This window comes from Mobula birostris, chromosome 1 (assembly GCF_030028105.1).
Source record: "Mobula birostris isolate sMobBir1 chromosome 1, sMobBir1.hap1, whole genome shotgun sequence".
Lineage (NCBI taxonomy): Eukaryota > Metazoa > Chordata > Chondrichthyes > Myliobatiformes > Myliobatidae > Mobula > Mobula birostris.
Window position 1 is genome coordinate 74,405,074 of NC_092370.1, and position 15,075 is coordinate 74,420,148.

The following is a 15,075-nucleotide window of genomic DNA, read 5'->3' on the forward strand; positions in this document are numbered from 1 at the left end:
CTCGAATGGATGAACTTGGAACGAGGGTCCAAAGGTCAGCGACACTCGGAGGAGGTCGATGGTGGATGAATGGCCTATCAGTGAGCTCCAACATTTGCGCATTAGACTGCTTCATGAGAATGAGCCCTTTTTTTCTTGATTTCTTTACTAACCATATAGTCACATTATGAATTATAAAGCTCAATCGTTTAATTGCATATTGTGTACTGTTTGTTGTTTCGTGGTACTGATTTGTAACAGGGGACACATCACGCAGCATCCACCCAAACAAGATTTCTTAAGTTTGGCCTGGCCGGAGGTGGTGGTGGGGGGGGGGGGGGGGTTATCATCCCCTATATTAAGCCGCTAGCCGAAGCCAGAGTTATACATGTTTTGATGTCTCAGTGTACATGTGAGAAATAAAGCCAATCTTCTTCATGTGTATGCTGACCAGCAAATGCCCATCTATACAAATACCATTTACCAGCACCTATTGCACACAACCTTTGTCCTTTGGCAGTTCGGGTGCTCAGATACGTGAATAATCTTTGTCCTTATGGAAATTAAAAATCATTAACAGAAAAGCAATTTCCTACACTTGCTCTAGATCAGTCTTTCTCCTTCTCATTACCAGGGAATCCTGAGCTGCTTTTATATCACTCTGTTGTCCAGAGTTGGTGAACGAGTTGCTGCTGCGATGAGGAAGGAGTTATTTGCAACTCTGATCAGGTGTGAAATTTTTATTATGTTGAAACATTTCTTGTATGATTTTGTCTCACAGATTGTAATGTGAAAATTGACAAGTTTGCTTATGCTTTCAGTAATGATAAAGGAATTTTGCCTGCATATTTTTGTCAAAATATAGGAGGTGTTATCAATAATTCCTTGTTTCTCCACAGCATGTCTTCTCCACAGTGAAGGTTGATGCAAAATATTTATTAAGTTCATCTGCTATTTTCTAGTTCCCTGTTAGTTACTGTCCAGCATTGTTTTCCAGCAGTCCGATATATGCACTCTTGCCTCTCTTTTACACTTTATGTATCTGAAGAAATATTTGGTATCCTCTTTAATATTATTGGCTAGCTTACTTTCATATTCTATCTTTATCTTAATGACATTTTTAGTTGCCTTCTGTTGATATTTGAAAGCTTCTCAATCCTCAAACTTCCCACTATTTTTAGCTGTATTATATTTCCTCTCTTTGGCTTCTATGTTGGCTTTGACTTCCCTTGTTCGCCATGGTTGTGTCATCTTGCCATTAAAATACTTCTTCCACTTTGGGATGTATATATCCTGTGGCTTCTGAATTACTTCCAGAAATTCCAGTCATTGCTGCTCTGCCATCATCCCTGCCAGTGTTCTTTTCCAATCAATTCTGGCCAATTCCTCTTTCTTGCCTCTGTGATTGCCTTAATTCCACTGTAATACTGATACATCTGACTTTAGCTTCTCTTTTTCAAATTTCAGGATGAATTTGATTATACTATGATCACTTGCCCCTAAGGTTCTTTTATCTTAAGGTCTCTAATGAATTCTCGTTCATTGCACAGCACCCAGTCCAGAATAGCTGATCCTCCAGAGGATTCAACCACGAGCTGCTCTGAAAAGACATCTCATAGGCATTCTAGAAATTCTCCCTCTTAGAATTGCATACCAACCTTATTTTCCCAGTTTACCTGCATATTGAAATCCCCCATGACTATTGTAACATTGCCCTTTTGGCATGCATTTTCTATCTCCCATTGTAACTTGTAGACCACATCCTTATTACTATTTGGAGGTCTGTTTATAACTGCCATCCAGGTCTTTTTACCCTTGCAGTTCCTTAGCGCTGTCCACAACGATTCAACACCTTCTGATCCAATGTTACCTCTTTCTAATGATTTAATTTCATTTTTTACCAACAGAGTCACTCCACCCCCTCTGCCTTCCTACTTATCCTTTCAGTACAATGTGCATCCTTAAACATTAAGCTTCTAGCTATAATCTTTCAACCATGATTCAGTGATGCCTTATTGAAGATGACGTTTTCTGTTTCACTGTGGCATTTCTTCAAGATGTGTTGAAAGTTCTTTCAGTTGTTATAAGATAACAAATGAGGTGCAAAGTTTGTGTAAGTATACATATGATACATGGCAGATGTATTCTATGCAATTCTGACTGTGCAGATGTTTACTTGAGCCTCCTCATGTCTTTCCTTGGTTAGATCTACAGCATAGCCCTCAATTTCCTTCTCCTTCATTAGATTGTCCAGCCACCTGTTGAATTTATCTTGTCAGCTACTCCCTAGTGGCAAGTTACACATTCTTGCTACTCTGGTGTGATTTTAAAGAAGAAATCCAGAGAGATTTCTTCTTTGTTGAATTTTTTTTTTTGATAAACAGCTTACTTTGTTGACCTTTGGTTCTCTGTGTATCAACTCTATCAAAACCTTGTAGTATTTTAAAGAGTTCTTTGCTTATACCATATACACAATAACCCCTCTGTGAAAAAGTTACCTCACAGGTCCCTATTAAATATTTTCCCATTCACATTAAGTGCATATCCTGCAGTTTTACACTCTCCTGCCCCATGAAAAAGACTTTGACTATCTGTCTATGCTTCTCATAATTTTATAATCCTCTCCAACGTCACTGCTCAGACCCCTGTATTCCAGTGAAAACAATCCCACTCTCTCCTTGAAACTAAAGTTCTCCATTCCAGATAATATCCTGCTGAAACATTTTTGAACCATTTTCAGTGCTATCACATCTTTTCTGTAGTGTAGTGACCAGAACTGTACTCAATATCCCAAGTGTGACCTTCCCACATTTTGTACAGCAGCATCACGATGTTCCAACTAAAACACTCAAAATGTTCGCCTATAAAGGCAACAAGTTAAGCATCTTCTTCCCTACCTGATCCACCTATTTTATCATTTTCGGGAGCAATAAACTTGCACCCAAGGTACCTCTGTACGTCACTGCTTCTGATGTCCCTCTGTTTACAGTAGATCTCTGTAACCTGAAGTGTATTACCTCATACTTGTCTGGAATAGTTTCTTTCTGTCACCATTCTGCCCACCTTTCCAGCTGCTCTATGTCCCACTTTATTCTTGCACAACCATCCTCACCATCCACAATTCCACCAATATTTGCATCATCAGCAATCTTATTTATCAGACCAAAGAATATTCGCATGCAAGTTATTTATGTCTATGACATACAACAATGATCCCAGCACCATGATCCCTTAACAAAAGTTGTGAAGAACAATTATCTCAAAAATATAACTGGAAAATACTAGAAATACTTTCTCCACAGATGTTGCTTGAACTCCTGAGCATTTCAACATTTTCTGTTTGTACTTCAGATTTCCAGAGCACTGATCCAAGCACTGATTATTGTGGAACACACTACCTACAATCTTCTTTTGTGTTATCCTCTACTCCCATGCTCTGCATTCTCTCCAGAAGTCAGGCAAGAGGTGCTCCTATGCCCTTGAATGAATAATCTAACATTGTTTGTTATCCTTGTGTTTGCTCCCATCAAGAAGTGGCTGCTGTCCTCCTTCAGCTGTAAGCCAAAATTCTCCCACAAGTGCCAGGGAGAGAGTGGGACACTTGGCTCTGATTGCCCAGAAGGTAACTTTGCTTGGAGACTTGGCCCAGTGAAGCCTCATGAGCAGGTCCAACAAACCTCTCACCAACAGGACCACAAAGCCACACAGGCAACACCATCCTCCAGCTCCTGGCAGCTGCTGACTTTGGGCTTTGTGCTGCATATGGATTCTATTTCGATTTCCTTTGTAGGTTTCTTTCTACCACAATATTTTTGTCCTCTGTGAGTATTGCTAATCCATCTGACTTTCATCCTTTCAGTCCGTTCTGTACCTAGTTCCTTCCATGCAAGATTGGCTCCAACTCCTCTGGTCTGTTACATACTCTGTGTGCATAACTTTATAAACATCTTAACTTATTTTAATAGGATTTCAAGTTCAGTTTATTGTCATTCAACCATACACATGTATACTGCCAAATGAAACAATGTTCCTCCAGACCAAGGTGAACATCTCAGTACAGTGGATCCAGTTAATTGGGTCATTGGTGTTAATTGGGCAGCTGCTTATTTGTAACTGCTCTTAAAGACCAAAACCAAATTGAGAACATTGGCAGGATTCCCTTTGTGTATTTGGGACACTGTGTCGCTTAATTGGGACAGATAGATTATTGCTGAACAGGTCCTAACTAGAGTTAGTCACGTGGACTTGTATGGTTATCCGATACACGGTGCTTAGAATGAACAGTTTTAGAATAGCATCAGTTGCATGCGTTTGTGTTCAAAAAGCAGTGATTTTGGTCACTGACAGTTAGCAAGAAAAAACAGTAAGACAATTCCGAACTGTTTTGCTCACGTGGTTTCAAGCATTCAGGCTTGGAGATGCCAGAAACAGCCGGAGTGAAAAATTAAGCAATTTCACTACTTCAACAAGTTTGAATTGACCTTATTTCTTACATCCTTCACATACATGAGGAGTAAAAATCTTTACGATATGTCTCCGTCTAAATGTGCTATCCTTTACTCCCATGCAATCTTAGTAATTTATAATAATTTATAATAGATAGAACAGTCGATGTTACATAGAAATACACTCAGATCAGCATGAGTTAATCAGTCTAATAGCCTGGTGGAAGAAGCTGTCCCGGAGCCTGTTGGGCCTGGCTTTTATGCTGTGGTACTGTTTCCTGAATGGTAGCAGCTGGAGTAGATTGTGGTTGGGGTGACTTGGGTCCCCAATGATCATTCGGGCCCTTTTTCACACCTGTCTTTGTAAATGTCCTGGATCGTGGGAAGTTCATAACTACAGATGTGCTGGGCTGTCTGCACCATTTTCTGCAGAGTCTTGCGACTGAAGGAAGTACAGTTTCCGTACCAGGCAGTGGTGCAGCCAGTCAGAATGCTCTCAATTGTGCCCCTGTAATAAGTTCTTAGGATTTGAGGGCCCATACCGAACTTCCTCAACATCTGAGGTGAAAGAGGCACTGTAGTACCTTTTTCACCATACAGCTGGTGTTACAGACCACGTGAGGTCCTTGGTGATGTTTATGCTGAGGAACTTAAAGCTGTTAACCCTCTCAACCCCAGATCCATTGATGTCAATAGGGGTTAGCCCGTCTCCATTTCTCCTGTAGCCCACAACCAGCTTCTTTGTTTTTGCGACATTGAGGCAGAGGTTGTTTTCTTGACACCATTGTATCTGAGAGATGACACAGTTAGGAACCGTGAAGAATTTGAATGTGTCGACAATCATCTTGAATGTTATGATAAAAATGAAGATTTGGAAGATGCAATCATCGAAAGCATTGTATGAAGATAGTCCATTATCTGCACTAGGTGTTGGCGCTGTTTTTATTCATTATGTATACTGGATGAATTCCTCTGTCAATAACTATTAGGAACTAATATATAGTTTTCTAGTATTGTAGTAGTATTGATAGTGTTCTAATTTGTTCTGTATTTCATTTAAATACATAAATTGTTACTCAGTTTGTCTTTTTTATACATTTTAATTATTTCCATGAAACTTCGGATAATTGGGGTAGCCGCTTAATCGGGCCCAAAATTACTGGTCCCAATGTATCCTAATTAACCAGAATCCACTGTACTTATAACTCAGACAATAAAGTAATATTGCCACCAGTAAATTAATAAATAATAAGGTGCATTTATGACCCATTTTAAAGTAAACAGTATAAAACTACTGCCGCTTCATGATTCCTGAGTGGTGGCAGGGAGTTCAGTAGTCTTATACGGCCTGGGGGAAGAAGCTGTTTGCCACCTTAACAGTTTTTGCTAGAATGCTATGATACCTCCTTTCTGATGGTAGGGGGGGTCAAAGATATTGTAGGACAGATTGGAGCACCATTGACAATGCTAAGGGTTCTGTGTGCACAGCACTCCTGATAAATATCTCTGGGTGAAAAAGAGACCCCAATGTCCTCTTAGCAGTCCTTGCTATCCTTTGTAGGAACTTGTGGTCAGATGCTTGCATTTCCCATACCAGACAGTGATGCAGCCGGTAAGGACACAGTCGATGTTGCTCCTGTTAAAATTGGTTAGAATGGGGAGAGGAGCCTCCCTTGCCTCAATCTCCTCAGGAAGTAGAGCTGCTGCTGTGCTTTCTTGACCAAAGAGGTGGTGTTGAGGAACCAGATGAGATCACTATCTCCTCACTTTATTGGAAACCATATTTTTTTGATTTCCATCTGTAATTATTTGTTCCCTTGCTATTAATGTCCTCCAGCAGTTGATTCTTTCTGTGTTCTCTTTTCCTGTTTGCACAGTTAGCTGCTTGCAGATCCCACTTCAGCACCCCATTTTGCTAGTTTAAAGTGTTTACCAATTCCTTATTTACCCTTCCTACCGGTTCCCATCCCAGTTCAGGTGGTGCCACTGCTGTTGATGCAGCTCCTTCTTACCCCAGCACTGGAAATAGTTTCATCTGAAAAGTAAAGCTCACTGGCCTGAAACATTAACTCTGACTGAACAGCTGAATAATTGCCAGATTTTCTAATTTTATGTTATAACAGGGATGATAAGCGTTGCTTTGTTTAGGGAGGTATTTGTGAGAATCCGCATAAATCATTGCTTCACACTTCTAATTCAATGGTGGTATGAGTATCTAAACTTTAATGAAAAGGTATATTTGAATATTCCATCCATCTGAGCTTTGTTTCTTTCTCTAATTTGGTGTCAGGCAGGATGTGGCCTTTTATGATGCTACCCGGACAGGACATCTGGTGAGTCGCCTAACCAGTGATATCCAGGAGTTCAAATCCTCCTTCAAATTGGTGATTTCTCAGGTGAGCTAATCGGGATTTGGGCTGGGATATATCAACACTGTCAATCACAAAGATCTGAGTGTGCTTCCATTCTTCACCCATACTGAGTACATGTGTGTAAGACTGAATCTTACCTTGGACTTAAGGCTGAACCCCAGACTGCAGAATATACTCTTAACTGAGGCAGGTGTTCCAATTCAGTAACAAGCTAGTACCACACTGTCACAAGGGCAACGTCAAAGGAATGCTGACTGCCAGAGAGACAATTTTTGAGGGAAAACTTTAGCCCGAGTGATAGGACTGAAGGAATACAGGCCACGACAGGAGGGGCATTAGTAAAAGAATACAGTAGTGTTGGAGGGGATGGGATGAGATGTGAAACTTGGGTTCCTCCTGCCTTCTTGGATAGATGTAAAAGACCCCAAGATAATATGTTACAAACCTTAAAAAAGGAAATGATGAAGTTGTGAAGGAAGAGTTTGCCATGGTTGGTTGGGAAAATACATTTTTAAAAAAGTTGCATGGTGTCTAGCATTTAAGTAAATAAATTGGTAAATTTGCTATTATTGACACATGTACTGTGGTACAGTGAAACTTTGCTTTGCACGCCATGTATACAGATCATTTCATCACATTGGTACATTGAGGTAGTACACGGGAGAGCAATAGCAGAATGTAGAATAAAGAGTTACAGTTACAGAAAAAGTGCAGTGCAGGCAGACAGTAAGGTGCAAGGCACAACAAGGTATATTGTGAGATCAAGAGTCTCTTATCATACTAGGGGACCGTTCAGTAATCTTTAAATGGCAGTATAGAAGCTATCCTTGAGCCTGGTGTGCATGCTTTCAGGCTTTTGTATCTTCTGCCCATGGAGGAAGGGAGAAGAGAGAATATCAGCAAAATGCAAAGAAAATGGAGACAAAAAAAACAAAAGGAATGTTAACCCTTTTGATGCCTTATGATTCATAAAGGTAATTTGTACATAACTTGACAAGTTTCACAACTTTCTGTTGCAGTACATTGGAGAATTGGACCAGGCATTTATTTCCTATCATGGTTCACCCTAACACAGGTATCTTCTTCCCAGGGTAATTATCATGTTATTGTCACAAACATGTAGCATGTTTCTCAATAACCATCAAATATTGAACCAAGAACCAAAAAAGTCAGGATCTCTGCATGATTTGAAGGGTAACCACTGGGCACTGATTTTATGCTTTGTAGGTTCAGCTTGTCACCATAAACTTTGACAAACCTCTATAGATGCATAATAGGGTGTTTCCTAACGAGTTGCATCAGGGTCTGATATGGAAACACCAATACCCAGAAAAGGAAAAGGCTACAAAAAGTGGTGGATACAGTCCAGGCGATTTCAGGCAAAGCCCTCCCTGCCACTGAGTGCATTCACATGGAATACTGCCACAGAAAAGCAGCGTCCATCGTCAAAGACACCCACTATCCAGATCATGGCTTCTTGTCACATCGACCAAGAGGTACAGAAACTTTAGGTCCCAAACCATCAGCCATTACCCTACCATTACCCTACAGCCATCAGGCTCCTGAACCGATTTAGATAATTTTAATTACCACAATTCTAGAATTATTTTAGATTAGATTTCGATTAGATTATGAGGACACGCAGTCCTCTTTTATTGTCATGTAGTAATGCATGCATTAAGAAATGATGCAATGTTCCTCCAGAATGATATCACAGAAACACAAGACAAACCAAGACTAAAAAAATTAAAAAACAAAAACCACATAATTATAACATATAGTTACAACAGTGCAAAGCAATACCATAATTTGATAAAGAACAGACCATGGGCACAGTAAAAAAAAGTCTCAAGGTCTCTTGAAAGTCCCATCATCTCACGCAGATGGTAGAAGGGAGAAATTCTCCCTGCCATGAACCTCCAGCGCTGCAAACTTGCCGATGCAGCACCCCGGAAGTACCTGACCACAGACGACTCTTGAGTCCGTCCGAAAACTTCGAGCCTTCGACCAGCCCTCGGACACCGAGCACTGAGCACCATCACTGCCAAGCTCTTTGACCCCGGCCCCGGCAACAGGCAATAGGCAAAGCCGAGGATTTGGGGCCTTCCTCTCCGGAGATTCTCGATCGCACAGTAGCAATAGCAGCGAAGCAGGCATTTCAGAAGTTTCACCAGATGTTCCTCCGTGCTTCTCATGTCTGTCTCCATCAAATCAGGATTGTGCACAGCCCCTACTTACAAATACGATATCATTTCGGAACGGCCATGCGCCCTGTGTCGCGCCGCCATCTTCTATGATCTACAGACTCACTTTCAAGGACTCTTAACAACTCATTTTCCTCAGCATTATGTTTTATTTGAACAGTTTCATCTTCTTTTGCACATCGATTGTCAATCTTCAACAGTTTATATCTAGTTTTTTGTAAATTATGTTGTATTTCTTTTATTCCTCTATATGCCTACAAGAAAATTAATCTCAAGGTAGTATATAGCAAAATACTTGATCATAAATTTACTTTAAGCTTTCAACTTTGAACATCAGGCTCATAGACGGGCAGCACTGACAAGTATGCAACAGCATTGCACAATGTAAGGGGTCCAGTGCCAGCTGCCTGAATGCAGCATGTGGTGTGATCAGACCAATCCGTTGTGAAGGTGACTGCTCAGGTATCATTTCATCCTCCCCACCCACTCCCTTTATATTTTCCTCCCTTTCCATTTCCCCTCATTTCTTGGCAGCTTTCCCAGTGAACAGCTTGCAAATGACTCAGCAGGTGGAAGCTCAGCAAGCAGCTGTTGTGTGAAAAAGAGCAGGGAGTGCTCTACCCTTTCTACATGGGAGAAAACCATTAGAACAAGACTCCCAATTCCGCATAGTTTTTAGTGACATGTTGTGACTTTGGTGGGTCCTGGGTATGACTCTGGACTGCAATGGATGATGAGGCTTTGATTGGGGACTTTCAGAGCTTTGGGGAAAGTGGAATTACCCCTTAGTCATTCATTGCTCCCAGGGCCGCTCTGACCTGGAACGGTAGCACCTGCAAGGGTTCCTGCTCAGGATACGAGCGAAGGCCAACGACAGATCCGGCAGGTTCAGTAACTGAACTTATGACGGAGAAGGCGGATGAACTAGGACCTCAAATGACAATGGCTATAGTACAGGCAATGAACATTTGGGAAGAGAAATGGCGATTTCTTTAGTTCGCCCAACAGAAGGCAATAGCAAACCACCGTTGCTAGATACTAGGTTTCCTAGAATCTATTTGCTAAGAAAACCATGGTCAAACTCACAAAATGTATCACACAACAACAGCGTCAAGAGGATCTTCAAGACAATTCTGAAGATGCTTTGCTCGATAGGGTTGATTCTGGGCAACAGTGATTCCTAAAAAAGAAAAAAGTACAAAGAATAAATGGATGACAGATGAAATCAAAAATCTAATGGAAGAAAGGAAATGAAAGAAAGCAAATCCTATAGAATATAAATCCTTAGATAAAAAAGTTAAAAGCTTATGTCAAAAAGCCAAAGAAGAATGATTAAACCAGGAATGTGAGCGATTAGAAAGAATCTCTATTACTGATCCAAAAAGGTTACATCAACAAATCAAGAATATCACTGGTAAAAAGCTCCTCTGTTCTTCAGGTGGATGTTTGAAAGCAAAGGATGGTACCATTATCATGGAAAAAGGTGAGATTATGAACAGATGGACTGAGTATATTCAGGAATTGTTTGAAGACGATCGAGGCGAAAAACCAGAAATTAAGAAGAACATTGAAGGTCCAAGTATTTTAAATGAAGTTCGTAATGCAATAAATAAGATGAAGAAAGGAAAGACAGCAGGTCCTGATGAATTAGTAATAGAACAAATTATTGCCCTTGAAGATTATGGAATTGAAAAATTTACTGATTTAATCAATGACATTTATGAGACTGGAATAATACCAGGAGAGATGAAAAAATCAGTACTTAAGAAACCTGGAACAATAGAATGTGAATTACATAGGATCATAAGTTTAATGAGTCATATCACCAAGATACTTCTAAGAATTTTGATGACGAGCTGAAAGTAAAAAACAAGCTGAAATAGGTAAAGAACAATGTGGTTTTGTGAAAGACAAAGGTACACGAAAGGCGATATTGATGTTAAGGATACCATCAGAATGAGGTATTCAGGTGCAAAAAGATTTGTTTGTTTTATCATCCACACAAAAGCACTTGATAAAGTGAAGCACAATAAGTTACTTGAAACATTACAGGACACTCTCAATCTAGTTTCGAAAGACCTCCGCCTAATCAGAAATCTGTACTGGGGGCAAACTGCCGCTGTAAGAATAGATGGAGATGTGAGTCAGTTTACGGAAATCAAGAGAGGCGTGTGACTAGGGTGCATTTTCTCCCCTGATTTGTTTAATGTGTACAGTGAAACAATATTACAAAAAATAAGAGACATCTTGGCGGTGAAAACGTCAATAATTTCAGATATGCGGATGACACTGTGTTAGTTGCAAGTACGGAGGAAGAACTACAAAACTTAATTGATATAGTTGTTGAAGAAAGTGCAAAAATGGGTCTATCTATCGATTGCAAGATGACAAAATGTATGGTGATATCCAAAAAGAAGGAGAATCCTGTCTGCAGGCTGAGAATAAATGGGGAAAACATAAAACAAGTACAGAACTTTTGCTACTTAGGAAGCTGGGTGACATCAGATGGCAGGTGCGACATGGACATCAAAAGAAGAATAGGGATGGCAAAAGACACCTTTACGAGAATGAAGAGTATACTGACCAACACTAAACTAGGCACGACAACCTGCCTCAGAGCACTGAAATGTTACATTTATCCAGTTACGTTATATGGCTCAGAATGTTGGACAATATCTAGTAACGTGAGGAAACAAATTGTGGTTTTTGAGGAGGATGCAAAGAATATCATGGACGAAACGAATACTTATCGAGGATGTCATGAACAGCTCAAACACAAAAAGAGAAATAATGTATGAAGTCATGAAAAGGCAACATGACTTCATTGGACATGTGATTAGGAAAGATTAGTAATTATGGGAAAGATTGAAGGGAAGAAAACAAGAGGAAGGCAAAGACAAAAGATGATGGAGACAGCAGCCAGAGAACTGACTTTGTGTGTCTTTTTTATAGGGCAAGGCACCTTGACAACCCGCAATTCCAATCTCATCTCATTGATTGGAACACGTGACTCCAAATAGCTTTTGTAGAAGGCATTACCTTGGAGGTTCACATAATTTTTCCATCAAATACATGAAATATTGGATAATTTTTGTTAATAAATAAATGAACAAGTAAAATGTTTTTGTATTATTTATTTAATTTGGTTCTCTATTTAGTTTTAGGACTTGCGTGAAGGTCATGTTTATGGAGAAATAGAGAAAATACTACAGGGTGTACAAACTTTCGAGCACCACTGTACTACCTTTAGATTCATTTTCTTGCATTCATTTTCAGGAAAAAATGCAATATAATTTTACAAAATCTATATGTCAACAAAGACTGACAAACACTCAATGTACAAAAGAAGACAACGTGTGTAAATGAAATAATACTGAGAACATGAGTTGTAAAGGATCTTTGAAAGTTAGTTTGTAGGTTGTAGAATCAGTAATTTAACTCATTCAGTGGTGAATGAAGTTATCCATGCCAGTTCAGGGGCCTGATGATTGCAGCGTAATAACTGTTTCTGAACTTAGTAGTGTGGGACCTAAGGTTACTGTATAGTTAGGCTAAGTGGGCACGGCCTTGATGGTAGATGCTACTTTCTTGTGGCAGTGTTCCAGGTCAATGTACTCAGGGTTTTGGCTGTAATGGACTGGACTGCATCTGTCATTTTCTGTATCCTTTACCATTCTCTACTCCACTTACATGTCAATTTCTTTGTCCTCTTCAGTGCCTCACTGAAATCCAACTAAACTAGTTCTGAAATGCACTCATTGTCATCATCCTGTAACCATAATTCAGTTTCTCTCTCTCTCTCCCCACAAATGCTGGCTGTTCTACTGGACTCTTCTGACATTCTCTTTTATTTCAGATTTCCAGCTACTATATTGTTTTGTATTTCACATTTGGCAATATATTTTTCCCTCTCTTCATTTGTTTGCATGAACATACAGGGATTGGAGGTTTATGGACTGTGTGCAGGCAGATGGGATTCATTTAGGTTGGCAGAATGGTCTGCACAGACATTGTGGGCTGAAGGGCCTGTTCTTGTGCAATACTGATCTATGTTCTTATACATCTGCTCCCAACAAATCAGCTACAGTTGACGAGAACCCTTTCAGCCATTACCTCCACCATCTGTACCATTCAGTCTCCCAAAGACCTGACCACATTTTTGTTTTCTCTGCAACTTAAAGCATCTTATATTTCTAGCTTTTTCCAAGTCTGAGGAAATGTCATTGAACTGACATCTTAATTCTTTTCTCTCTCCCTCCACAGGTGTTACCTTATTTGATGAGTATTTCTGGTATTTTATCTTTTATTATGTTATATTTGGGGCACAACTGATGCCCCAAATTAAATTAGCTTGGACCGAGGATGGATCAGTGTTACTTAGACAACTGCAAGGATAGATTCTGCCAATTTATTTTCCTGAATGGCGTGTTTCTCTTGGCTATAAGCTTTACTCTGAAATTAATCCTTCTTTTTGCATTTGGTAGCACTCCAATGCCTCCAGTTACTAATCAATCCAAGCTGTCCTTCCCCCGGGAGCTATAGTTTGCATCCAACCTAAAGCGGGTTTATTAGACTGGTATAATATATCATTTAAGAAGCACTTAGGTAAGTACATGAAGAGGCGGGGCTTAGAGGGATATGAGCCGAAGGCAGGAAATTGGGATCAGCTGAGTGGGCATTGTGGTCAGCATGAACTGGTTAGGAGGAAGGGGCTGTATCTCTGCTGCATTGCTCTATGACTCTGTGACACTGTACCCTAAGCATATGGCATAGTCCAATCCATAACTGTTCTGCTGTTTGTCTGTTCTGATCTCCAGGGTCTGAAGAGTATTGCACAAACAATTGGCTGCCTGGTATCTCTGTACTTCGTTTCACCAACACTGACTGAACTCATGTGTGTGGTGATGCCAGTCCTGGTTGGAACTGGTGCATACATGGGCTCCTACCTTCGGAAACTCTCCCGTAAAGCTCAGGAGCAGGTATGGCTGGAAGTGGTTGTGTGAGTGCTAGTAGAATATTGAACCAAACTTTAGGAGGACCTGGCTGAGGCGAGTCCAGGGGTGCAATGAAGGACTAAGTGAATGAGTCAGCTCAACTCCCACAACGCGCTGGAGGAACTCAGCAGGTCAGGCAGCATCCGTGGAAAAGATTGGTCGACGTTTCAGGCTGGAGCCTTTCGTGAGGACGAAGGGTTCTGGCCCGAAACGTCGACCGATCTTTTCCACGGATGCTGCCCGACCTGCTGAGTTCCTCCAGTGATTTGTGAGTGTTGCTTTGACCCTAGCATCTGCAGATTATTTTGTGTGAATGAGTCAACTGATAGGTACAGGTGAGTGGATGTAATTAATTAGGGCTGTGTCAATATTTGGTTTGGTTTATTATTGTCATATGTACTAAGATATAATGAAAACCTTGTCATGCATACTGTTAAACAGATCAAATCATTACACGGTGCATTGAGCTGGAAAAAGGTAAAACAATAACAATGGTGGTAGAGGCAGATAGATTAGGAGTACGTGGATGAAAGAAAAATGGAGAGCTATGTGGGAGGGAAGAGTTAGATTGATCTTAGAGTAGGTTAAGGGTTGGTTTAATATCATGGGCCGAAAGGCTTGTAAAGTGCTGTTCTATTCTATGATCTATGCAGAATAGAGTATAAAGGATATTGAAAAAGTGCAGTGCAGGTAAATGATCAAATTCAAGATCAAAATGAGGTAAATTGTGAGGCCAAAAGTCCATTTTACCATACAAGAGATTTGTTCAAGAGTGTGATAGTAGGGATAGAAACTGAACTTGAGTCTGATGGTACATGTTTTCAGGCTTTTGTATCTTCTGCCTGATTGGACAGGAGAATATGTGGGCATATTCTGTAAATCCAATAACCATAATAGAATCAATGGAAGACCTCACTCAACAGGGCGGTCAACCAGTGTACAAAAAAAAAGAAATAATAATAATAATAACTAAATAAGCAATAGATATAGAGAACATGAGATGAAGAGTCCTTGAAAGTGAGTCCATAGGTTATGGGAAAAGTTCAGTGATAGGGCAAGTGAAGTTGAGTTCAAGAGATTC

The 15,075-nt window shown here is 40.2% G+C and overlaps 1 protein-coding gene across 1 annotated transcript in view; it reads left to right on the plus strand.

Annotated features, from left to right (window-relative positions):
- LOC140197196 (mitochondrial potassium channel ATP-binding subunit-like) overlaps positions 1 to 15,075 on the plus strand; it is a 68,123-nt gene that overhangs the window by 18,117 nt on the left and 34,931 nt on the right. Inside the window, exons 4-6 of the mRNA XM_072257122.1 lie at positions 614 to 708; positions 6,715 to 6,820; positions 13,818 to 13,979. Of these exons, the coding sequence (XP_072113223.1) occupies positions 614 to 708; positions 6,715 to 6,820; positions 13,818 to 13,979 (363 nt within the window). The remainder of the gene's footprint in view (positions 1 to 613; positions 709 to 6,714; positions 6,821 to 13,817; positions 13,980 to 15,075) is intronic.